Source organism: Podarcis erhardii (genome assembly GCF_964252035.2).
Source record: "Podarcis erhardii genome assembly, chromosome: 11".
NCBI lineage: Eukaryota > Metazoa > Chordata > Lepidosauria > Squamata > Lacertidae > Podarcis > Podarcis erhardii.
This window is the reverse complement of record NC_138501.1, coordinates 381,657-403,540: the sequence shown is the minus strand read 5'-3', so window position 1 is coordinate 403,540 and position 21,884 is coordinate 381,657. Positions and strand designations below refer to the sequence as shown.

Sequence of the window (21,884 nt, the reverse complement as noted above, 5' to 3'; positions counted from 1 at the left end):
AAGCAGGAAGTCTTTCCAGGCAGATCAACCCAGAAGGGAAAGGATCAGAAGCTAGATGAGGAGAGTGGGAGCAATAATTGGATTGAAGAAGCCATTCCAGTTTCACTACTCTGTCCCCTGAAATGGAGATGCAACCTAGAGTGAATAGAACTGCGCCCTTCAAAGAGGAGATGAAAGTGTGCCCCCAAAGTAGCATTTCGAAATACTCTTCGCCTCCAAAGTATCTTTCTGTTTTAAAGTAATATTTGTATAAGCTTGCATTTATTTAGTTCCTCCATTAAAAAAAAGACTTTGTGGTTGCAGTACATGTTCAAAACTGTAAGCCTCACTGAATTTAACATCTATGTACCATATTGGCCCAAATATAAGCCGCACCCGCAAATAAGCCACAACTTTAAAATTCATGAGGTGGGGGGAAACAATACCTCGGCTGCTTCTGGGTGGGGGAGTCATGCCGCTTTGCTGGTAGTGTAAGGTCGCGAATATAAGCCACACTTTAACTTTTCACAGTCAGAATTTGGGGGGAAACGTGCAGGTTATATTCAGGCCAATATGAAATATTATTTTTCATTTCCAGCAGCATGAGAGCTGGTTGATAGTTTTCACTTGTGACCTTTCTGTAAGCAATTAAAGTTGAATTGATTCAACACTGAGTAATCTTTGAAAAACTGAGCTGCTCATAAACAGCAGAGGAATTTTCAAGGGCATAGCTGGTAGCTAGATCTTCAGTTTCTCCCACATTTTTAAATAGACATTTATTTGAAAGTCCCTCTGTGAATGTCAAAGTTGAACAAATAAAGACAACTCTTAAACTACCAAATCTGATCTTACACAAATACCTACTCCATCAGCATCAAAAGCAGCTCCAAAGCCATACTCTCCTCCTTTCATTGCCTCCAACAAAGAAGTGGCGTATGTCAGGTTCGGGTCAGGATACTGGCCACCAAAATCCTCCAAAGGAACACAGTCAACTGCAGAATTAGCAGGAGCTCCTAATTCATCACACAGGATTCTCCGGACATAGGGACCCATCACTACAAAAAGAATTGTTTTCCAATTTAGGGACCATCTTTTAATTAATGTCCAGATAGAACACCCACCATTTTGACCAAACAGAAATGGGATGAATTTATATTAAACAGGACATCATAAACTTCACTACAAGTTATGACAGAGGCTTCAGAAAAAAGAGGACAGTTTTCTGTTGAATGAGAAATATTCTCAATCTGAAAGGGAGCACTGGAATATCACAAAGCACAGGAATCCAGTTGTGCTCAACTTGTCCAACAATTCTACTAAATAACCCTTTTGATAGCATTCAAATCCCTTCTTCATAAGAAGCCATTTATCTCTATTCAGATAAACAAACGCCAAAGCAAAACGAGCAGAAAGTCACATGATACAGTCTTAATAGAGTGTTTGTGGAAAAGTACGTGTTTCACACATGAACCTGGGGTTCCCGGAAACTCTGTTTTAAGAACTGCCCTTATTCCATAACATTAGAGTTTTGTGGAACGCGACAAAAAAGACATTGTCTTATTCCATTTTTATACCCAGGGCAAAGCTATGGAGTTTATTAATACAATATGACCTGTCCCTTCCTATGACTGTTCTTTATCAGGGCCAACTCAATTCAATCTTAAATTTTCATCTGAAGAAATATCCTATCTTTACATAAAGTTCCTTTCACTCAGACTTGTCTCTGACATAGGAGATTTCTCAGAAGCATCTTCACCCCAACCAGGGGGATAAGAATACTGAGCTATGTTGTAAAGAAGGGGTAGTCAACCTTTTTATATCTGCCTCCCACTAATGCATCTTTCTTGATGGTAAAATTTCCTTACCACCCACCAGCGCTCGATGGAAGGAGGATTCAGTTTGTGCTGTAGAACTTTCTACTGCCCACCTAGAATTCTGAAACGCCCACTAGTGGGCAGTAGGGACCAGGTTGACAACCCGTTGTAAAGATTACTTGGATAATATACAGTGGTGCCCCGCAAGACGAACGCCTCGCAAGACGGAAAACCCGCTAGACGAAAGGGTTTTCCGTTTTGGAGGCGCTTCGCAAGACGAATTTCCCTATGGGCTTGCTTCGCAAGACGACAGCCCATAGGGAAATCTCCGGGACAGTGGGGAAGCGCAGCTCGTCTTCCCCGCTGTCCTCGGACCTCCTCCGAAGCCTGGCGGCGGGGCGGGGACACCTCCTCCCGCCGCCGGGCTTCGGAAGGATGCCCCGATGCCGGGCGGCGAGGCGGGAACGCCTCCCCCCGCCGCCCGGCATCGGAACGATGTCCCGAAGCCGAGCGGCGGGGCGGGAAAGTCTCCCCCCGCCGCCCGGCATCGGAACGATGTCCCGAAGCCGAGCGGCGGGGCGGGAAAGTCTCCCCCCGCCGCCCGGCATCGGAACGATGTCCCGAAGCCGAGCGGCGGGGCGGGAACGCCTCCCCCCGCCGCCCGGCTTCGGGGCGGGAAAGCCTCCCCCCGCCGCCCGGCTTCGGGGTGGGAAAGCCTCCCCCCGCCGCCCGGCTTCGGGGCATCGTCCCGATGCCGGGCGGCGGGGCAGGAACGCCTCCCCCCGCCGCCCGGCTTCGGGGCATCGTCCCGATGCCGGGCGGCGGGGCGAGAAAGCCTCCCCCCGCCGCCTGGCATCGGAACGATGTCCCGAAGCCGGGCGGCGGGGCCGCGAAGCCTGGGCGCGCTGGCAACTCTCCGCAAGGAGCGCTCCCGCTGCTTGCGGAGAGGTCCGCGAAGCCTGTCCTGGACCTCTTCTGAAGGCAGGCGGGGGGCAAAAGTCTTTGTCCCCCCTGCTTGCCTTCCCAGGGGCTTTTAAATCGCCCGGACAGCGGATTTTAAAATGCCGCCCGCCAGAAGAGGTCGGGGGAAGGCGGTTTCCATAGGAACGCATTAATTGATTTTCAATGCATTCCTATGGAAAACCGTGCATCGCAAGACGAAAAACTCGCAAGACGAAGAGACTTGCGGAACGAATTAATTTCGTCTTGCGAGGCACCACTGTATTCGAAACATTTTGAACACTGTACTTGTAACATTAACAGTGCAATCCTGTTTTCTCAGAAGTAAGTCCCAATGGGTGGTATTCAATTCAGTTTTACTCAGAGTAGACCCATGTATCATGAAAGAACATGAGTTAGGCCCATTAATTTCAATAAATCTAATCAGAGTAAACATTAGTTGAATACCACCCAATGTGTTTAATGTGTTTATTCTAGTGAGCATTGTTTAGGATTGCTGTATAAATTATTACTGCATAGCAACTACCTAGCTATCATGCTCATGTTTGAAACAACATTTTATTTTCATTATATTAGCATTTTACATGTATAAAAATGAGCCTCCTTACCTCCATTCATGGCATCAATTCTGATCTTAAGTTGATTTGGCCCTGTTAGCAACCCTCTGATGGCACTGAAGTCAAAGACAGTCCGTAGAAGATTGAGGTAGACTTCCACTGAATCTATTATTTCAACTGTGCAAATAAAGGTCCAAGAAATGTCTAGTTAGTGTATGTTGTCTTTCAGCAACTGAAAATAGATGGCACAGAAACTTTGGGGCCTAATCCCTCTACAATGCCTCAAGCAAATACAGCAGCCAAGTGCCTACAAAAATACTCCTGTTATTGTGGGGTGATGTCAGATGCCTCCTATTGTCAATATTCTAGATATTCTAGGAGTAAGCAAAAATCCTATTTGCGAAGTGAAGGCTAAGCAAGGTGCCATAATAAAGGAGGATACCCAAGAGATAGGACCACAGGCAAGGGTAAATTGGGCAGTCGTATTGTCTAGGATGAAATTAGAGATGAAGTGACACCCATGTTCCAGCAAAAAAATCATTTATTTATAAGTATCACAAGCCAGCCAACATTTATTACTGCTGTCCTGTTGATTTCCATAGTGAAGTTAAGCACATGTTCATGTCTTTCCCATCATATTAAATTGGATTTGGTGCTTAATTCTGGCTGGATTGTATTTATATCTATTAGAAATGTCCATGCTCCCTTTTCAAAAATGTTGCCCACTATTTAAAATAGAACAAAATAATAACAGCAACAACAAATAAAAATAGCAGTTGTTTTAAAAGCAAACAAACAATTGATTTAGAAACCTAAAGTAATAAAAACAAAAACCTACCATAATCAAAACTGAGTAGAATGTAATGAAGGAATCAGAATGTAAAGCTAAAGTTTAAAGCTCAGCAAGTAGAAGCTAAAAATGAATATGCCCGGTGAAATAAAGTTCTAGAAGCTAACATGAAATAAGAATACAATTAAAGTAAATACAGTGAGTTACAGGGCTGGGCTGGATGTCAATCATAGCATAATAAGGTGTATCAAAGATTTCCTGAAACCCTCAAATGATCATAGGGGAAAAGCCCTCCTAAAGATTGGAATGGACAATCTAACTTCATTGTAAGAGCTGAGCAGCTGGGAGACATTATATTCACATGACAACATGGAGACCAAAGCTATGACAAAGAATACAATACCACGGAAAGGCTTGAATTTGTTCTCCAAATCAAATTCTTGTCTTCCTAGCCGAGATAAGTCAATTCTCAGGTCCGAACAAATGGCATATTCTTCAAGGGTTTTGCTGATCTGGTAGATTTTGTCAGAAACAACATCAGGAGCTGGTCCTGCAATTATAAATGCATACATTTATAAAGTCAGTACAGTATAGGTAGTTTGAACACACTCAGAAAAACTGCTGGAGTAAAATATGCTCAGGATCAGAGTATTGATTTGGTACAGTGTTAAACTGAGAAACAATGCAAGCTTAAAATAGTGTCACACATATCAGCAGTATATGAAAGTTATATTGTAGATGTTTGTAGCTTACAGAATGCTTCCTTTTATCATTGTCTTGAATTCTAATGGGTCAACAGCCTAAGTCTCTAGCCTTTGATCTCCTAAGAAATGTAATTAAGCCCTTTGAATTTGGTGAATAATAGTTAATTTTCCTAGTCTACTACATGGAACTAAAAAGAAGAAAATACAAGTGCATTCAAAGAAGCTTTGACCCCAAAACTAATACCCCAATTCAGTGAGATAAAGCCACATGCACACAAAGCCTCTCATACACTAAACTGACACGCATACATATGTCTGCTGGCATAGCAAAATCGATTTGAGCCCTACGGAACGAAATGGATGTTTCTATTGATGCAAATGAGAATATGCACTCATATTCAGGACTACATGAAACTGAACTGCCAGAAAAAGAAGGGTATATGTTTGATAAATAAATGTCATACAATTTTCTATGGGCTTGCACAACACCCTACATGACCAAGTAGGGTGACCATCCAAAGGACTTCCGTGTATATAAAAATGAGACTTCATACTAGTAGGTTTCAAACGACACCAGATTGTGCAAAAGACAATAATAATGGCATGTATAAAATATCTAAAAAGAAGTTGGCAAAGCCTCCAGGACATTTGATCACTGAGCACCTGTTGGTTTCTCTAGGATACAACCCACTAAAATAACTGAATCTATTAAAATCTTAGACTGCTTAGAAAAATATAGAAACAGTATTTTTGAATTTTTAGACAAGTATAAAAGTCTATTTTCAATCTGCTTTCTTCAAAACAATTGATAACATAAATCTTAAAATTACATACCTCCATTGGCAACATTAAACTTAACTCCAAATTCTCCTCCAGGTCCTCCAGGGCAGTGACTAGCAGTCAGAATAATCCCACCGGCTGCTTTGATCTTTCTGATAACGCAAGAAACAGCAGGGGTGGATAAGATGCCATTCTGACCAATAACCAATCTTCCAATCTAGACGAGCCAGATAAAAAGAACAAGATCACATTTTGTTGGCATGGGGTTGAGTTACTGAGTGATGCTCAATGATACCAAACAAACATAATGAAGAAACAGTGCCATCTATAAGTTCAGTATACAAATTATTTTATTTAAATTATTTATTAATTAAAAGATTTCTGTATTACCCTTCACCAAAAATGGTCACAGGGCAGCTAACAAAAATAAAGTAATACAAGCAACAAGTGGCAGGAAAAGGGGCATAATGGGCTTCTATGCGCTTTGTCATTGACCTCTGTCATAAGACTTAATGAACAGCAATATTAAAATGATTCTCATGTTACTTAATTAACATAATCATAAAAATGATTTCTGCAACAAAAAAATATTTTTTTTAAAACCCTGGAATCTAAAAGAATATAATGTTGGGGGGAGACATAACTTCAGTGAGGAGATAATTCTGCAGATTATAACTTTTGTAGATATATTATATTATTATATAGTAGATATAATTGTATGAACATTTTTACAAAATTGAAATCAGAAAATGTGCAGATTGAGAATCATGTCCTAAATTATAAGATTAAAAGATATGGTAGCTAGAAAAGAGTTATTGCAACTTAGCATTGTCTAGAACGATGTGATGCAAGAGCGAGGGTGGCATAAGCAGATCTGGGAAGTGTCAGAGATAATTGTTGCCTCTTCATTGCTTTTAGAATAAGATGTTTTTATTCAACTTATTCAAACATTTATTTGAGTGTACTCATTTCAGTAAACTATAGCTTGGCCATTTTTTAATAAGATGCTTCTAACCTAAAAGCAATTCTTTACCTTAGCATTAGCAATTATTGATGCTTTATTTACTTCAAAAGAACAGATGCCTAACCACAAAGTGAACTTTACAAGAACTTTGCAAGAACACATGATGTAGCTACACGGTTGGAACATGAACACGTATCTATGCACGCATCTATGCCTGTTGGTTAAACAAACATACAGTGCTATTGCCTGTTGGTTAAACACTTGTCTTCATCAAGTAAGGAAGTGGCTTGAACTTAACATACAGTGGATAGGAGTATAGAAATTAGGGTAGCTTGTGGTCTGCAATAAAAATGTTCTGCTGATATGTCAATAAAGTTATCTAGGGGGGCGTGTGACCATATTTGTACAATGATTAGTAAGGGAAATGGGATGTTATTATGCTAATTAAACAAACAAGATACGCTGGGGACTTTCCATGCTTTTTCTGTAAGGGAGGGGGAGAATGAACTTTGAGACTTTAAATACTTGTATAATTTCCTGATTCTGTGTGCCTCCTTTGACACTTTGTGTAACCAGGTCACCCGCTTGCAAGCATAGAATCATAGAATCATAGAGTTGGAAGAGACCACAAGGGCCATCGAGTCCAACCCCCTGCCAAGCAGGAAACACCATCAGAGCACTCCTGACATATGGTTGTCAAGCCTCTGCTTAAAGACCTCCAAAGAAGGAGACTCCACCACACTCCTTGGCAGCAAATTCCACTGTCAAACAGCTCTTACTGTCAGGAAGTTCTTCCTAATGTTTAGGTGGAATCTTCTTTCTTGTAGTTTGGAACCATTGCTCCGTGTCCACTTCTCTGGAGCAGCAGAAAACAACCTTTCTCCCTCCTCTATGTGACATCCTTTTATATATCTGAACATGGCTATCATATCACCCCTTAACCTCCTCTTCTCCAGGCTAAACATACCCAGCTCCCTTAGCCGTTCTTCATAAGGCATCGTTTCCAGGCCTTTGACCATTTTGGTTGCCCTCCTCTGGACACGTTCCAGTTTGTCAGTGTCCTTCTTGAACTGTGGTGCCCAGAACTGGACACAGTACTCCAGGTGAGGTCTGACCAGAGCAGAATACAGTGGCACTATTACTTCCCTTGATCTAGATGCTATACTCCTATTGATGCAGCCCAGAATTGCATTGGCTTTTTTAGCTGCCGCGTCACACTGTTGGCTCATGTCAAGTTTGTGGTCAACCAAGACTCCTAGATCCTTTTCACATGTACTGCTCTCAAGCCAGGTGTCACCCATCTTGTATTTGTGCCTCTCATTTTTTTTTGCCCAAGTGCAATACTTTACATTTCTCCCTGTTAAAATTCATCTTGTTTGTTTTGGCCCAGTTCTCTAATCTGTCAAGGTCGTTTTGAAGTGTGATGCTGTCCTCTGGGGTATTAGCCACCCCTCCCAGTTTGGTGTCATCTGCAAATTTTATCAGGATGCCCTTGAGTCCATCATCCAAGTCGTTGATAAAGATGTTGAATAAGACCGGGCCCAAGACAGAACCCTGTGGCACCCCACTGGTCACTCTTCTCCAGGATGAAGAGGAACCATTGATGAGCACCCTTTGGGTTCGGTCAGTCAGCCAGTTACAAATCCACTGAGTGGTAGCATAGTCAAGTCCGCATTTTACCAGCTTCTTTACAAGAATATCATGGGGCACCTTGTCAAATGCCTTGCTGAAATCAAGGTAGGCTACATCCACTGCGTTCCCTTCATCTACCAGGCTTGTAATTCTGTCAAAAAACAAGATCAGGTTCGTCTGACATGACTTATTTTTCAGAAATCCATGCTGACTATTGGTGATCACAGCATTCCTTTCTAGGTGCTCACAGACTGTTTGCTTAATGATCTGCTCCAGAATCTTCCCTGGTATTGATGTCAGACTGACTGGGCGGTAATTATTTGGGTCCTCTCTTTCCCCCTTTTTGAAACAAAACAAATTCCTTCCAGTAGCACCTTAAAGACTAACTAAGTCAGTTCTTGGTATGAGCTTTCGTGTGCATGCACACTTCTTCAGATACCCCTTTTTGAAGATAGGGACAACATTTGCCCTCCTCCAGTCTGCCGGGACTTCGCCTGTTCTCCAGGAATTCTCAAAGATGACTGCCAGTGGTTCTGAGATCACATCTGCCAGTTCTTTTAATACTCTTGGATGCAGTTCATCTGGCCCTGGAGACTTGAATACATCTAAACTAGCCAAGTATTCTTGTACTATCTCCTTAGTTATTCTGGGCCGTGTTTCCTCTGCTGAATCATTTGCTCCAAATTCTTCAGGTCGGGCATTGTTTTCTTTATCGGAGAAGACTGAGGCAAAGAAGGCATTGAGGAGTTCAGCCCTTTCTGTGTCCCCTGTCTGCATTTCACCATCTTCTCCTCTGAGTGACCCCACTGTTTCTTTGTTCTTCCTTTTGCTACGAACATACCCATAAAAGCCTTTTTTGTTGCTTTTAACCTCTCTAGCAAGCCTGAGTTCATTCTGTGCTTTAGCTTTTCTGACTTGGTGTCTACACGTGCTGGCTATTTGTTTGAATTCCTCTTTGGTGGTTCCCCCCCTTTTCCATTTTTTGTACACATCCTTTTTAAATCTTAACTCAGTTAAAAGTTCTTTAGATAGCCACCCTGGCTTCTTTAGGCACCTTCCATGTTTCCATCTCATTGGTATTGCCTGAAGTTGTGCTTTTACTATCTCCCTCTTAACAAACTCCCAGCCATCATGAACTCCCTTTCCTTTTAATATTACTGTCCATGGGATCTCATCCAGCACTTCCCTAAGTTTTATGAAGTCGGCTTTCTTAAAGTCAAGAAATTGAGTCCTCGTATGCTTGGCTGCTCCTTTCCGCTGTATAGTAAACTTCAGAAGAGCATAACAAAATAAAAAAATTCCTTCCAGTAGCACCTTAAAGACCAACTGAGTTAGTTCTAGGTATGAGCTTTCGTGTGCATGCACACTTCTTCAGATACACAATTTTTTTATTTTGTTTTGACCATGGCAGACAAACACGGCTACCTATCTGTAATTCAGAAGAGCATGATCACTCATGCCTAATGATCCTTCCACTTCTACCCCACTAACCAGGTCATCAACATTGGTTAGGACCAGATCTAAAATGGCTGTTCCTCTTGTTGCTTCTCCCACTTTCTGGACAATGAAGTTGTCTGCAAGGCCAGTGAGGAATCTGTTTGACCTTATGCTCTTGGCTGAGTTTGACATCCAGCACATATCCGGGTAATTGAAGTCCCCCATTACTACTATCTCCCTTCCTTTTGCATGCTTGGCCATCTGTTCCTTGAAGGCATCATCTATGTCCTCCGTTTGGCTTGGGAATCTATAGTAAACTCCCACAATGAGGTCCCTGTTATTCATCTCTCCCTTAATTTTGACCCAAATGCTCTCACTTTGGCTTTGAGGTTCTAAATCTTGGATCTCTTCACAGGTATACACATCCCTGACATATAACGCCACTCCTCCTCCTTTCTTGTCTGCTCTGTTTCTCTGAAATAGATTGTAACCCTCCATTATTACATTCCAGTCGTGGGACTTATCCCACCAGGTTTCAGTGATGCCTATTATGTCATATTTAGTTTGCTGTACCAAGAGCTCAAGCTCATCTTGTTTATTACCCATGCTTTGCGCATTAGGGTACAGACATTGAAGTCCATTAATCATTCCCCCGTGTCTCTTATTTAAGGATTTTTTCCTCCCACCACTAGGTCTGCGTGCTGTTTGCTCCATAATAAAGCTTTCCTAATTCACCAACTTGTCCAAGGTCATTTTATTAAGGATCCAGAAGACTCAAAGTCTTGATGGACCATTTTTCATATCTAACAGGAAGCCAGAGTCCAAATCCCTACTCAGCCATAACACCATAATATGGTTTAAAGCATGCCATGACAGCAGCCACAACGCAGGAAATGACTTCGACTGGGTCTCAAACCCTTTGGTGAGTTAGGGACTTCCCCTCCATGTGAAGACAGGCTTTGTCGGATTGAGGAACAAGACAAATAGAGGCTCCAACCTCTGTTGCCTTGCGGCTATACTTATTCATGAAAAAAGCTATGGGAGTAAACCCTGAGGAAGAACCTGTACCTGCTGCCTTGCAAGACATCTTTGGGAGAAGAAAGGGCTCAGGAGTCAACCCTACACAAATCCAAGTCCCCAAGACAGGTAGATGGTGTCTCATACACCTCCTTCCAACAACTCCTGCAGCTAAGCTTTCCTTTGGACCCTATCAGTGAGGCTGAGAGAGGGGTCTTGTTGTCTGGCCAGTCCAGGACCTCCATAACACTGCCCAGGCTTGCACTCCAGGGAGGTCACTTCAGTGCTTCTAATACAGCAAAAAGAACGCGGGGGACAGCAGTCACAAGTTACTAGCCTCTGCAGCCACAGCAGGCACTGTGATTCTCCTGTGCTTTGACTTCATTACAGTGGTGCCCCACAAGACGAATGTCTCACAAAACGAAAAACCCACTAGACGAAAGGGTTTTCCGTTTTGGAGGCGCTTCGCAAAACGAATTTCCTATGGGCTTGCTTCGCAAGACAAAAATGTCTTACGAGTTTTTCCGACTTTTTTTTCCTTCCCCCCCCCTTTTTCTAAGCCGATAAGCCGCTTATCTGCTTATCCGCTAAGCCGCTAATAGCGCTAAGCCGCTAAGCCGTCAATGGGCTTGCTTCGCAAGATGAAAAAACCACTAGACGAAGAGAATCGCGGAACTGATTCTTTTCGTCTTGCGAGGCACCACTGTACATTGTCTTTTGAGACAAGCAGATGCCAGCAACTCTGATTCGGTAAGGAAGATGTGCAAAAAGAGTTGATATGTATGAGGTTTGCGTCCACATTGTAGTGCTTATCTGGGCCACCCAAAGCTACTAATTTTGCAGTAAGACTAGAACTGGCCAGAAATTTTGTGTCATTGAGTGGTCTTCCAATCTCAAATAGTTTTTTTAAGAAGAAATGCTACTAAAATCAAACTATCATTACAAAAATGTACCAGTAAATTAAATTGCAACACTAATTTACATCCTTTCTTAGCACAGCCATTTATTAGTTCATGTAGCGCTCTAAAGTACAGATATTCAGCTAAGAGCCTGACATTATTAAGAAAAATCTGCTGTCAGCTATCCTGGTCAATGACATAACAACACTAAAGTTAATGAGAAAGAACTTATCCCGTGTGGTATGCACAAAAAACTGTGCAGCCAAACTCTGTATGGCTAGATTGGCAATCCAAGAGTCCTGGTTAGGCCCCATTAACTTTTCAACTACAGTGGTACCTAGGGTTAAGTACTTAATTCGTTCCGGAGGTCCGTTCTGAACCTGAAACTGTTCTTAACATGAAGCACCACTTTAGCTAATAGGGCCTCCTGCTGCCGCTGCGATGCCAGAGCAGGATTTCTGTTCTTATGTTGAAGCAAAGTTCTTAACCTGAAGCACTATTTCTGGGTTAGCGGAGTCTGTAATCTGAAGCGTATGTAACCTGAAGCGTATGTAACCCGAGGTACCACTGTACATGGAAGTATACAGGTAGCAATGAATGGAAATCTGGGAGTCTCCATGAAGATGCAAGAATCTGAAACTGTATGCTTAGATCTTCACTTGGCATGAGAGAGAACAGACAGCAATTGCCTTTCACAGTGGCCTTTCAGCTTGATTAAAGAGATGACTGATTGCTGGGACCTGCAGCTTTCACCGAGTCAGATTTCTGTGTTAAAAATAAAGGCCAGAGTACAGTGCACTTCAGAACACTTTGGCCTGGTAGGTTGCACTTGCCAAACATAGTGTGAATTGTGGCTGTTCAACCCATTCTTACAACAACAAAAAATTGGTGTTAAGCAGAAACCAACTAAGAAAGCTATAATTTCAAAGCTTTATTTACCCATTGTTTTTGCTTAATATAGAAATAACTTCAAAGTCCCTTGAACTATTCATTTATCTAAGGTTATGTGTAAACTCAGTGGAAGAGGATTAAAAAAGAAAGTCTTAAATGTAAACCATTTGTTGGGGGAGATTACTGAAGGCAAAAAAGGGAGGCAGGCTCAGCAACAGGTATAAGTCCCAGCAGCTACTAAGTTCTGGTTTGATGACAGAAAAGGTGGGGCCAGCCAGGCTAGAAGCAGTTGCCCTGTTTAAGAAGTCCAAGGACAGGGTAAGGAGTTCAGAATTGCATGGAGCAACTGAGTTGTTCCAAGAGGTTGGTATGCACCCCCATATGCTTTTAAAGATGGGGCAAGGCACTGAATTTGGGCAGGATGTGTCTGTTTTATTATTTTATTTGTGTTGCATTCGATTGTTATAAGGTGTACATTCTTTGTTTCTTCAGCTTGTAAACCGCCTTGAGTATTGTAAGATAGAAAGGCGGTATACAAATTAAAAGTGATGAGGAGGATGAGGAGGATGATGTTCCCTACAATGGGAGCATCACAAGGTCCTGGGTGAACAGGCTATGCCCTCCGATTCTGACTCTGCTTCCTCTGCTCCTAGGGGTTGCTGACACTCACTCCCCCAGATCCCAGTGCTGCACTCCTTTCCCTGGGAGGAAAGAGGGGGAATGGGAGTCCTGCTATTCCAACTGCAGGAGCTGAATACAGGCGGGGCAGGAGAGAAGGACTGTCACCCTTCTCTGTTCCCCAGTCCCAGACTCTCCATGATATCCTTCTGTCCCCCATCCTCAGCAATTTCAACCAGCCACTAGGGCTGGGAAATACATTAATATATCGTCCAAAACTGGTTTTGAATCCACATTATGACCTGTTTTGACCTGGCAATACCTTGTCAGGTGAATCTGAATAGAATTTGAGGAAAATTTTAACAAAAGGATTGGGGACTGACAGCTTCCCGGGGGGTGGCTCAGCTGAACTGAGACTTTTCTTGGCAGGAAGGGGAGAGTCACTGCTGCTGGGATTAAAATCTGTAAAGGGAAGGGGACTTCCCTCTTCCAAACTGCACATACCCAAGCTTGGAAAAGGGGAGGACAAGCAGCGCACCACCATCTCTTTGTTTTGCTCACTCGCCTTCTTCCCCAGCGCCACAATCCCTTCCCCTCGCACTGAGGGAGGGAACCCAATTTCCCAAGGAGGAAGGAAGTAGCAGCCTCAGCGGATGTGCATCTTCACCTCAGAGCTGCTCCCCCACCCCTGCCGCTGCCTCTCCTCCCTACCTGGACTGAAGATGGCAGCTTGACACCCCCCTCCTTCCACTCCCACCCTCTCAAACCACGAGGCTCCAGGTCAAACCACATCATGAGGGGCTGAGAGGAGACAACCAAGTGGGAAGCAAATGCACTAGGATGCTGCTGGCCAGGGAGGCATTCCTCCTCCTGCACCCTCAGAACTGCGGTAGGAAAATCCATGAAGCCAGTCAATGCTTCTCCCGATTCCTGTTACCCTTCTGTGTATATGCGCATGCGTTTGTCTGTGTCGCCCTGTGTTGAGAATCTGGATGTTGGGGTGCAGGTTCCCCCTCCAGCGCCTCACTCTTCTGCTTTCCATCTCCACTCCACCCTGTCCACGAATCAACACGAGGTTTGGCAGCTTCTTCCTCTCCACCTCTCTCTGCCTAGGTAACAGTTGACCCCATTCACCTCTACATAGTTCACCCTTATTTCAGACATTGTGATATATCAAGATATTGTGGGATTTAAAGCTACAGTCAAGTGCAACATTCTGACAGAGGACTAACGGCCTCCATGTTCTAACTGGTTGCTGTGACAACCAGTTTGTTGGTTGCTGGTAGTTTTGAAAGATAACTGCTCAGTTGCAGTCACCTCAGGACCAACTTCCCTCTGGTATAGTTTATTAGCATGTTATGTAACCTAAGCCTGCCTTCAGGTACAGCTCTGTAAACCTACATGAATCTGAGAGTAAACTAGTTTTATATTAACATGAATCAGATTTGTGTGTGCGTTCTTTAAGAGGGATTCAAAGGGATTTTTATCCAGGAAGGCATCTTTATTAGTAGAACTCAGATGAGTCAGTAACAAGCTGATTTCTGCATAAACTTATAATGGGGATTGTTTAACTCTGCTAAAGTAAACCTTCCCACCATGGGTTATGGGCCCAGAGTTGCATAATTTTTTTTTACTTCCTGGTTATCCAGTGGGGATTAAGCAACCCCCTCCCTTCCCTCAGAGGTTACAGTTACCTAAGGCAGTGAAGATCTGTTTTATATTTTTGAGATGGCTAGTGTGATGGCTAGATGATAGTAATCTAGGCTGAGGCCTGCCTGTGCTAAATGAACATAATTTTGTGAACTGGAAGCAACGCTTAATAGCACTCCTAGATACAAAAGGAGTCCTGGAAGCTATAAAAAGCCCCTGGCCTGCAACCACAGATGAGGGTGATTTAATCAAGATATGAGCTTGGGAAGAAAAGAACAGTAAAGCCAGATTCATCATTTGAATGGGCTTCGCGATGAACACCTCTCAATGATAAATTTTGAAGATAGTACATCTCAAATTTTAAGTGATATAGAGCGCATGTTTGAAGACACCATGAAGAGCTCCTACAGAATGTTAATACATGAGTATTAGACTCAGAATGAATTCTAAAGATGAATTCACACAGCATATGAACAGTTTACTGAAATTATTTAAAAGATTCAGCTTACTCCTGTTACGGAAGGGGGGGGGCATGTCTTCTTCACCTTCTTCTTCGCTACAATATATCAATTTATTTCCAATCGTCAATGTCAAAAGCCACCTTCCTGAAGTGCTGATCTGTGTAACCCCTCCACCTTTCTGAAGTGCTGATCTGTGTAACCCCTCCACCTTCCTGAAGTGCTGATCTGTGTAACCCCTCCACCTTCCTGAAGTGCTGATCTGTGTAACCCCACCTTTCTGTGATGTATTCATGACGTGTTTTGCACTGTATTCTGGGACATGGAGGGAGTTTCAAAAACTCATGTCACCCCTTTCTCACTGTTCAATCTCGCCTTGAACCTGTTGCGCAATAAACTTGGATCTTCTGCAGTTTGCTCCTGTCTCCGGCTGAGCTCATTTTCCTCCGCAGGGACCCACGGACTTAGTCCGATGAGCTGGGTGGCAGAGCAGCCTCGCACCCAGATTTTTGCCGTAACAGTTGGCGCCCGAACGTGGGGCATGCGGTTCTCCCGCGTTGCTGACCGGGGCCCCCGAAATCTTCAGCCGGCACCAGGCCATTTTGCCTGGGAAGATCCTTTGGACCCCCGGCCATCTTCCGGGCGGTAATCGAAAGCCCCAGGAGTTCAGCCGGGGAGCAAAGAGGGATCCAGCCGGCTTATTCATCAATCCCGGGATCATCATAGAAGACGTGTGAGTATAAGGAAAAGGAAAAATCCAGTGCACTGGTGGGAAAGGGGTGGAAATCTCCTGGCAACTGAATTCTCTGCCCTCCTCTCTATCGCTCCTTCTCGCCTGTCTCTTGGTCCAATTGGTGAGAGAGACCGTGGACTGCTGCTCGACCCGAAAGGAGGGTTCTGAGCTCTATCTCTTTCTCTAAAAACCCTCCAGCCAGCCGCACCAATTGGGAGTCCAAAAGTAAGACGGAGAGACCCGACTTGAAAGATAGCCGACTCTCCGCAACGGGTATCCCAGTTGAAAGCAAGGGGTTGGAGTTCTTTTTCCGAACTTCCCGAGCATCCTTCCTAGGGGGCAGGAAGTGGTCTTGCTTTCTATCCAATCCCAGCCGCACTGGTCGGTGCCACGTAACACGTGTATCGTGCGTGAGCCCGCTTCCAAAAGCAAGGGGGATTTTCGGTTCAAAACTCTATCCAGGGATCACCCGATCTGGCACCGCACGGCGCGGGCGTTCAGTAGGGCCCCTTTTCCTGAGAAGCAACGATAGTAGGAGATTGCCAGGAGGGATAGCCCATGAGGAATTGGGCGGGATCGGCAGAGTGGAAAAGGACCCCAGGTTATTGACTAAGGAAATAGGAAGGAAATACCGGATAGCTAGAGCTCTTTAAAAACCCTCTAAGGAAGTTGCCAAGCGACTAAAGACCCCTCTTTACTATAAATCCCGTATTAAGTATATCAATCTCCTAGATATACCAATCCTTACCGCCCTTTCTCTTCCCTCTTTCTGTCTAGACACGCGTAAAACATAAAATGGGTACCCAGGCTTCCAAACGCAAGCGGGCTCACTCTGGGAAGAAGGCTTCTAGAAAGCCATCTCAGTCTCAGAAGGACCCTGACTCTCCTCTCCAATTTGTCATCACGTATTGGAAGACGATTCCTGGCCACAAATTATTATCGAAGCAAAATTAGAGAACCTCTGTTCTGAAATCTGGCCCGCCAGCACCGCCTCCGCCAAGCCCGAATTGCGTTGGCCGGCTGGTTAACTGGTGGTGTTTGAAGAGGCAAGGAGGCTCTTAAAACCATGTGGGACCTTCCTACTAATTTCACTTAATGAAGCTAAAGGAAGCAGCCCAACTCCTTGCAATAACCAACTAAAGGATGAGAATATGTGTGTTTACATGTTGTCTGTTATGTGTGTTGTGTGTTAATACATATATGAGAATATGTGTGTTTACATGTTGTCTGTTATGTGTGTTGTCTGTTCCTTCTGTCTCTGACAGACTGCCTTTCTTAAGCGCGCATAGTTTAAACTGCAAGCTTGCTTCAAAATTTTAAATCTAAGGAAGCCATGCTGGACCTTATCAGTCTTAAATAAGACCAAATGAGAATGAAGGGTGCAAATGTTTACCCCACCTCTTGCTTTGCCGCAACTTTTCAGATTGTGAGTCTACAGTCTATTTTGGAATGTGAATGTTTCTAATGTGAACTAGATGTTTCTGCTGCAAAAGCGTAGTTGAGCACAACTGCTCTCTGAAGCTAAAATGCAGTGTATTTATTTCATGAAGCACATAAAAGGTAGAAGCTTTGGTAGACAACAGCTTTGATAGTCTATCTATAGAGTCCAGTCCTGATACCAGTCTCTATAAGACTTCCTGGCCTCTTTTCTTAGAAAATGCCCCCTTGTTTCATTCTGCCTCTTTCAGGTTTTTTTTCCCTTCTCCTTCTTACTTCTGTGCCAGGTAAATTTTCTCCCAAGTAAGCTTCCTTTAAAGGAAACTACAAGGGGGGGCATAGATTAGGCTTACTATTCCTCTGCAAATTCAGGAAAAACTGTCACTTTTGTATTCCTTTTAAATCAAATCTATGGCTGTTTTAACTATGCTTTATAAGAGATCCTCTCCCTCTTAGGAAAAATGTTCACTTCAATCTTCCTTTAAAGATAATTTCTCTAGGAACTTGAAGGAAGCAAACTCACTCAAACTATCTCAAGATCTGCTAAAACGGTTCTGTGTAAAGTTGGCTACTTTTCTTTTCCTCTTAGTACATGATAGGAGCATAGATGTTTCCTTTCCCAGTTGAAAATCTGTACTTAAATGTATATGTCCTTTTGGTAGTGCAAATCTTGCTTTGAAATCTTGCTATGAACACTGTATTTAGGGTTGGACTAGATGACCCAAGGTCCCTTTTAGCTCTCCCGATTTGTGGCTGTATGGAGGGCCATGTGTCTGCAAGCATGTGATCAGTTGAAATTCAGCCCAACTTTACTCTTTGTTTAAAAAAAAAAAAGGGAGAGGTAAAATCTGTGATGTTTTGAAGCACAACTGGTAATATCAAGCATTTGAGTGATTACAGTGTTTATCATTTTGTCTACTATTTAAAAATCAGACTTCAAAGTCAATTCAAAGTTTAAACACATACAAATACATATGGGCCTTGACCAATCCTGTAAATAAAGGGGCAGGAAAATTTTTGTCTGCAAATGGTAAGGCCGAAAACTTAGAATGTTAAAAAATATAAATATATATATATATAAAATAAATCCTATGAATTCTGACTCTCTGGCCATTTTTTTCCCATATATAAGGGCGTGGCATTGTTCCGCGAATGGCCAGAGGGATATTAGCCCTTTACTGTACATAAAGGAAGCAGTCGCTTTGCTTGGGCTGAAATTACTAGCTTTTGTTGGTGAATACTTCAATTGCTGAGTTTCTCTTTTTTCTTTTAAATCTAACCCTCTTTTAAAATCTACTCCTTACTCTTCCCTTATTCAAATTCTAATTTTGCCAAAAGATGCAACATTTCAATAGTAAAAAAGATTTGCTGAGACATGAACTCCGCACATGCACAGACTAGATCAGCTTAAAAAAAAAAAAAAAAAAAAAGGAAAAGGAGAGAGAGAGAGAGGAAGGAGGGGGAACTGTAGAGGGGGGGAGAGGAGGTTTATGTAAAACTTGGAACCATTGAGAGAAATCACCCTTAATGTGTCCCAAGTTTGAAATCTTAACATGTCAAATTCTTTTCACAGGTAAATATCAAAGAATTCCACCCCTCAATGGGATTTAAATCACAGAATTTGTTTGTGTGCATTTTAGGAACAGCATTTCCTGATAGGCTTCTCACATGAAATAATTTTCCCTTTTAACAGGATATGTGAACCCCAATAACAAAGTGTTTGTCCCTTTTTCCTACCACAACAACTTTCTTTCTGTTCTGTGAAATCCCTGCTATATTAGTGACTTCTATCTCTTTGTGGCTTTGATACTTTTAGAGTTACAAATAATCTGTTTTCACCTATTTAATCCGTTTTTCCATGATGTCTATGAAGTTAATCGAAGCACAACCAAACATTGTTTGTGGAATGGTGTTTGTTTACCTTTTGCCTGAGCATTTCTTATTAATTCTGTCATTTTGGCTAGTTCAAGGTACTTCCACAACTTAAATTGCCATTAAGTCATTTCCCAGTATTTTGCTATTAACATTCTAGCCGATCTTGTCACATCAAGAAACACTCTTTTATTTTCATTGTTACTTCAGATTTCTTAAAATTCTGTGTCTTAGCATTTATTTATTTTGGTTCCTCATAGGTCATTGTGTGTGTGTGTTTGTGTGTGTGTTTTATTATTATTTTAACTGTGTCTTTTAAGTCCACCCTGCCCTTACAGGATATCACTTCTACAAGTGTGTTACTACAGATCCAATGAAAAGCTTCGCCACCACAACAGAAGACACCAAAGTTTTCAAAGTGGCCACAGCTACCTCTTTCGAAGGATATAGACTGCCGGGGGAGTGGGGCTGACAAAGGGGGGTGGAGTTGAATTACAAGGACATTTTCTGACTTTTGAACCTCAAGATACATAAAATATCCCAATTGTCTCAAGATATGCAACTGATATTTAATTAGTTTGTTTTGTATTATGTGTTATTACGTAGGAATGTTGAAATGTGTCTGACAGTGTGTCATTTCCACAAATGGGGGAGCTATTTTGTGGCTATTTTTGTGTGTAAGTGTTTTATGTCGAATGTCTTACTCCTTACACCCCAGTGGAGGATCCTCATACATTTTATGCCTTTTAACAGATCAGGCTATTATGTAGTCCAATGTTTTAGACTTAGATAAATTTATAACCATATTTCGTTGTTTCACCTGGCACTCTGCCAACTTCCCTACCCATTTTAAAATGTGCTAAAACTCACTTTACCAAGGAGAAGCTTCAGGACGGTGTATATGCTTTGGTTTAGCCGGAATAATCCCTTATAGAGTTAAATTGACTTATTTGGAGAAGTGCCCCTTAAGAATGGTTTTGCTTTAATACATTGGTTGAAAAGTTGAGAACCATGGGGCAAGATAAATTCAAATTGGACTCAGTTTGAATTGGGCAAGTGTATCCAGGCTGCAATTAGCTTTTGGTCCTTAAAGTGCAAGTGAGCAACTTCCCATGACTGCAAGACCAATAATAAAACCCCATAGGAAGCCAAGGCAAGGACATTTCCCTCAGGACGTGTCCAAACCTGTGGCAGCTGTGGTGAGTGCCAGGCAACATGGTTAATATGAAAGCCCTAAGTGTATTCACCAGGGATTGCCACTACTGTGAGACCACAGAAAAGCTACCTTGACACCTGAGAACACAAAAATGGCGGGGGACAAAGCAAACTGCATTTTTTTTCCAGTCAGTAGTGGACCTTCCTGCTAAATGTAAAGCATAGACCACTATTGAACAAAATACAACAGGTGTCCTTTTATGCGATATTTTATGAGAGGTGGAGTCTCCTTCTTTGGAGGTCTTTAAGCAGAGGCTTGACAACCATATGTCAGGAGTGCTCTGATGGTGTTTCCTGCTTGGCAGGGGGTTGGACTCGATGGCCCTTGTGGTCTCTTCCAACTCTATGATTCTATGATTCTAAAATGTTCCAGATCTTTCCTTTTGTCTAGATTCTCTGCCCAAGCTGGGATGCCCAGCCCCAACATAGCTGTTGCTTTTTCTGATTTTGTTTTAACATGCATATTCCAACATTTTGTAGAACAGTTGGTGTTCTATAAAAAATACCCTTACTCTAGACTTACAGAAGGATAAACTTGCAAAAGGACTGCAGGTAACAGCTAGCAACACAATTCCAACATTGATACATAGGTTGTATTACTGAGAAAGCTGTAAAACATTCATTTCCACGTTGCACAGAGCAGAGAAGCACTAAAGTGCTTGATATAGTCTACAGTAACTTATGTGGACAAATGAGTGTTCCCTTACTGGGGGGGGGGGACAGATACATACTGATTTTTCTTGATGATTTCTCCAATTATTGTGTAGTGTATTTCATCCAAGAAAAGAGTGACACACTGGAAATGTTCCAGAAATACACAGCCATGGTCAAAAACAAGTTCAAGAGAGCTCCAGCTATGCTAATGACTGACAATGGAGGTGAGTACTGCTCACATGAAATGCAGACTCTTGTGGCGAAGGAGGGAATTGAACATGTAACCACAATTGCCTACACACCACAACAGAATTCCATAGCTGAGAGAAAGTTTAGATCCATCGTGGAAATGACCAGAAGCATGTTAAAGGATGCATCCCTGTCACACAAGCTGTGGGCAGATGCAGTGAATACAGCAGTGTATCTCCAGAACAGATTGCCAACAAAGAGGGCAAAGTGCACACCTTTCGAACTTTGGCATGGGAGAGTTCCCAATCTGTCGCACATACATGTGTTTGAGAGTCTGTTACTACCATGTCCCCAAAGAACACAGACACAAGCTTGACTCCAGAGCGCAAGCAGGTATCCTTGTGGGGTACACCTCTGGAGGCAAGGGATACAGAATTATGGACTTACAAACTGGTAAGACAAATGCGCACCATGCAGTATATTTTGATGAACACAGCAAAGCTGATACTAAAACTAGTGTTCTGTTTTTATAAATAATAATAATAAAAATAAAACTAGTGTTCTGGATTTTTCTGAGGACTCAGAAAAGATTAAAGAACTTGTGTACTTTCCTTCTATATCCCGGCAAAGTCCT

At 42.6% G+C, this 21,884-nt stretch overlaps 1 protein-coding gene across 2 annotated transcripts in view; it reads right to left on the bottom strand.

Annotated features, from left to right (window-relative positions):
* The window catches only part of PGM5 (phosphoglucomutase 5), a 112,187-nt gene that overhangs the window by 72,441 nt on the left and 17,862 nt on the right, over positions 1 to 21,884 (bottom strand). Inside the window, exons 1-5 of one of the 2 annotated variants that reach the window (XM_081881004.1) lie at positions 13,980 to 14,190; positions 5,639 to 5,801; positions 4,504 to 4,650; positions 3,362 to 3,487; positions 844 to 1,034 (exon numbers count right to left, since the gene is read on the bottom strand). In XM_081881004.1, the coding sequence (XP_081737130.1) occupies positions 844 to 1,034; positions 3,362 to 3,487; positions 4,504 to 4,650; positions 5,639 to 5,801; positions 13,980 to 14,084 (732 nt within the window). In that variant the 5' untranslated portion in view covers positions 14,085 to 14,190. Of the gene's footprint in view, positions 1 to 843; positions 1,035 to 3,361; positions 3,488 to 4,503; positions 4,651 to 5,638; positions 5,802 to 13,979; positions 14,191 to 21,884 lie in introns of those variants that run through there. The other variant, XM_081881003.1, reaches the window with a different exon arrangement.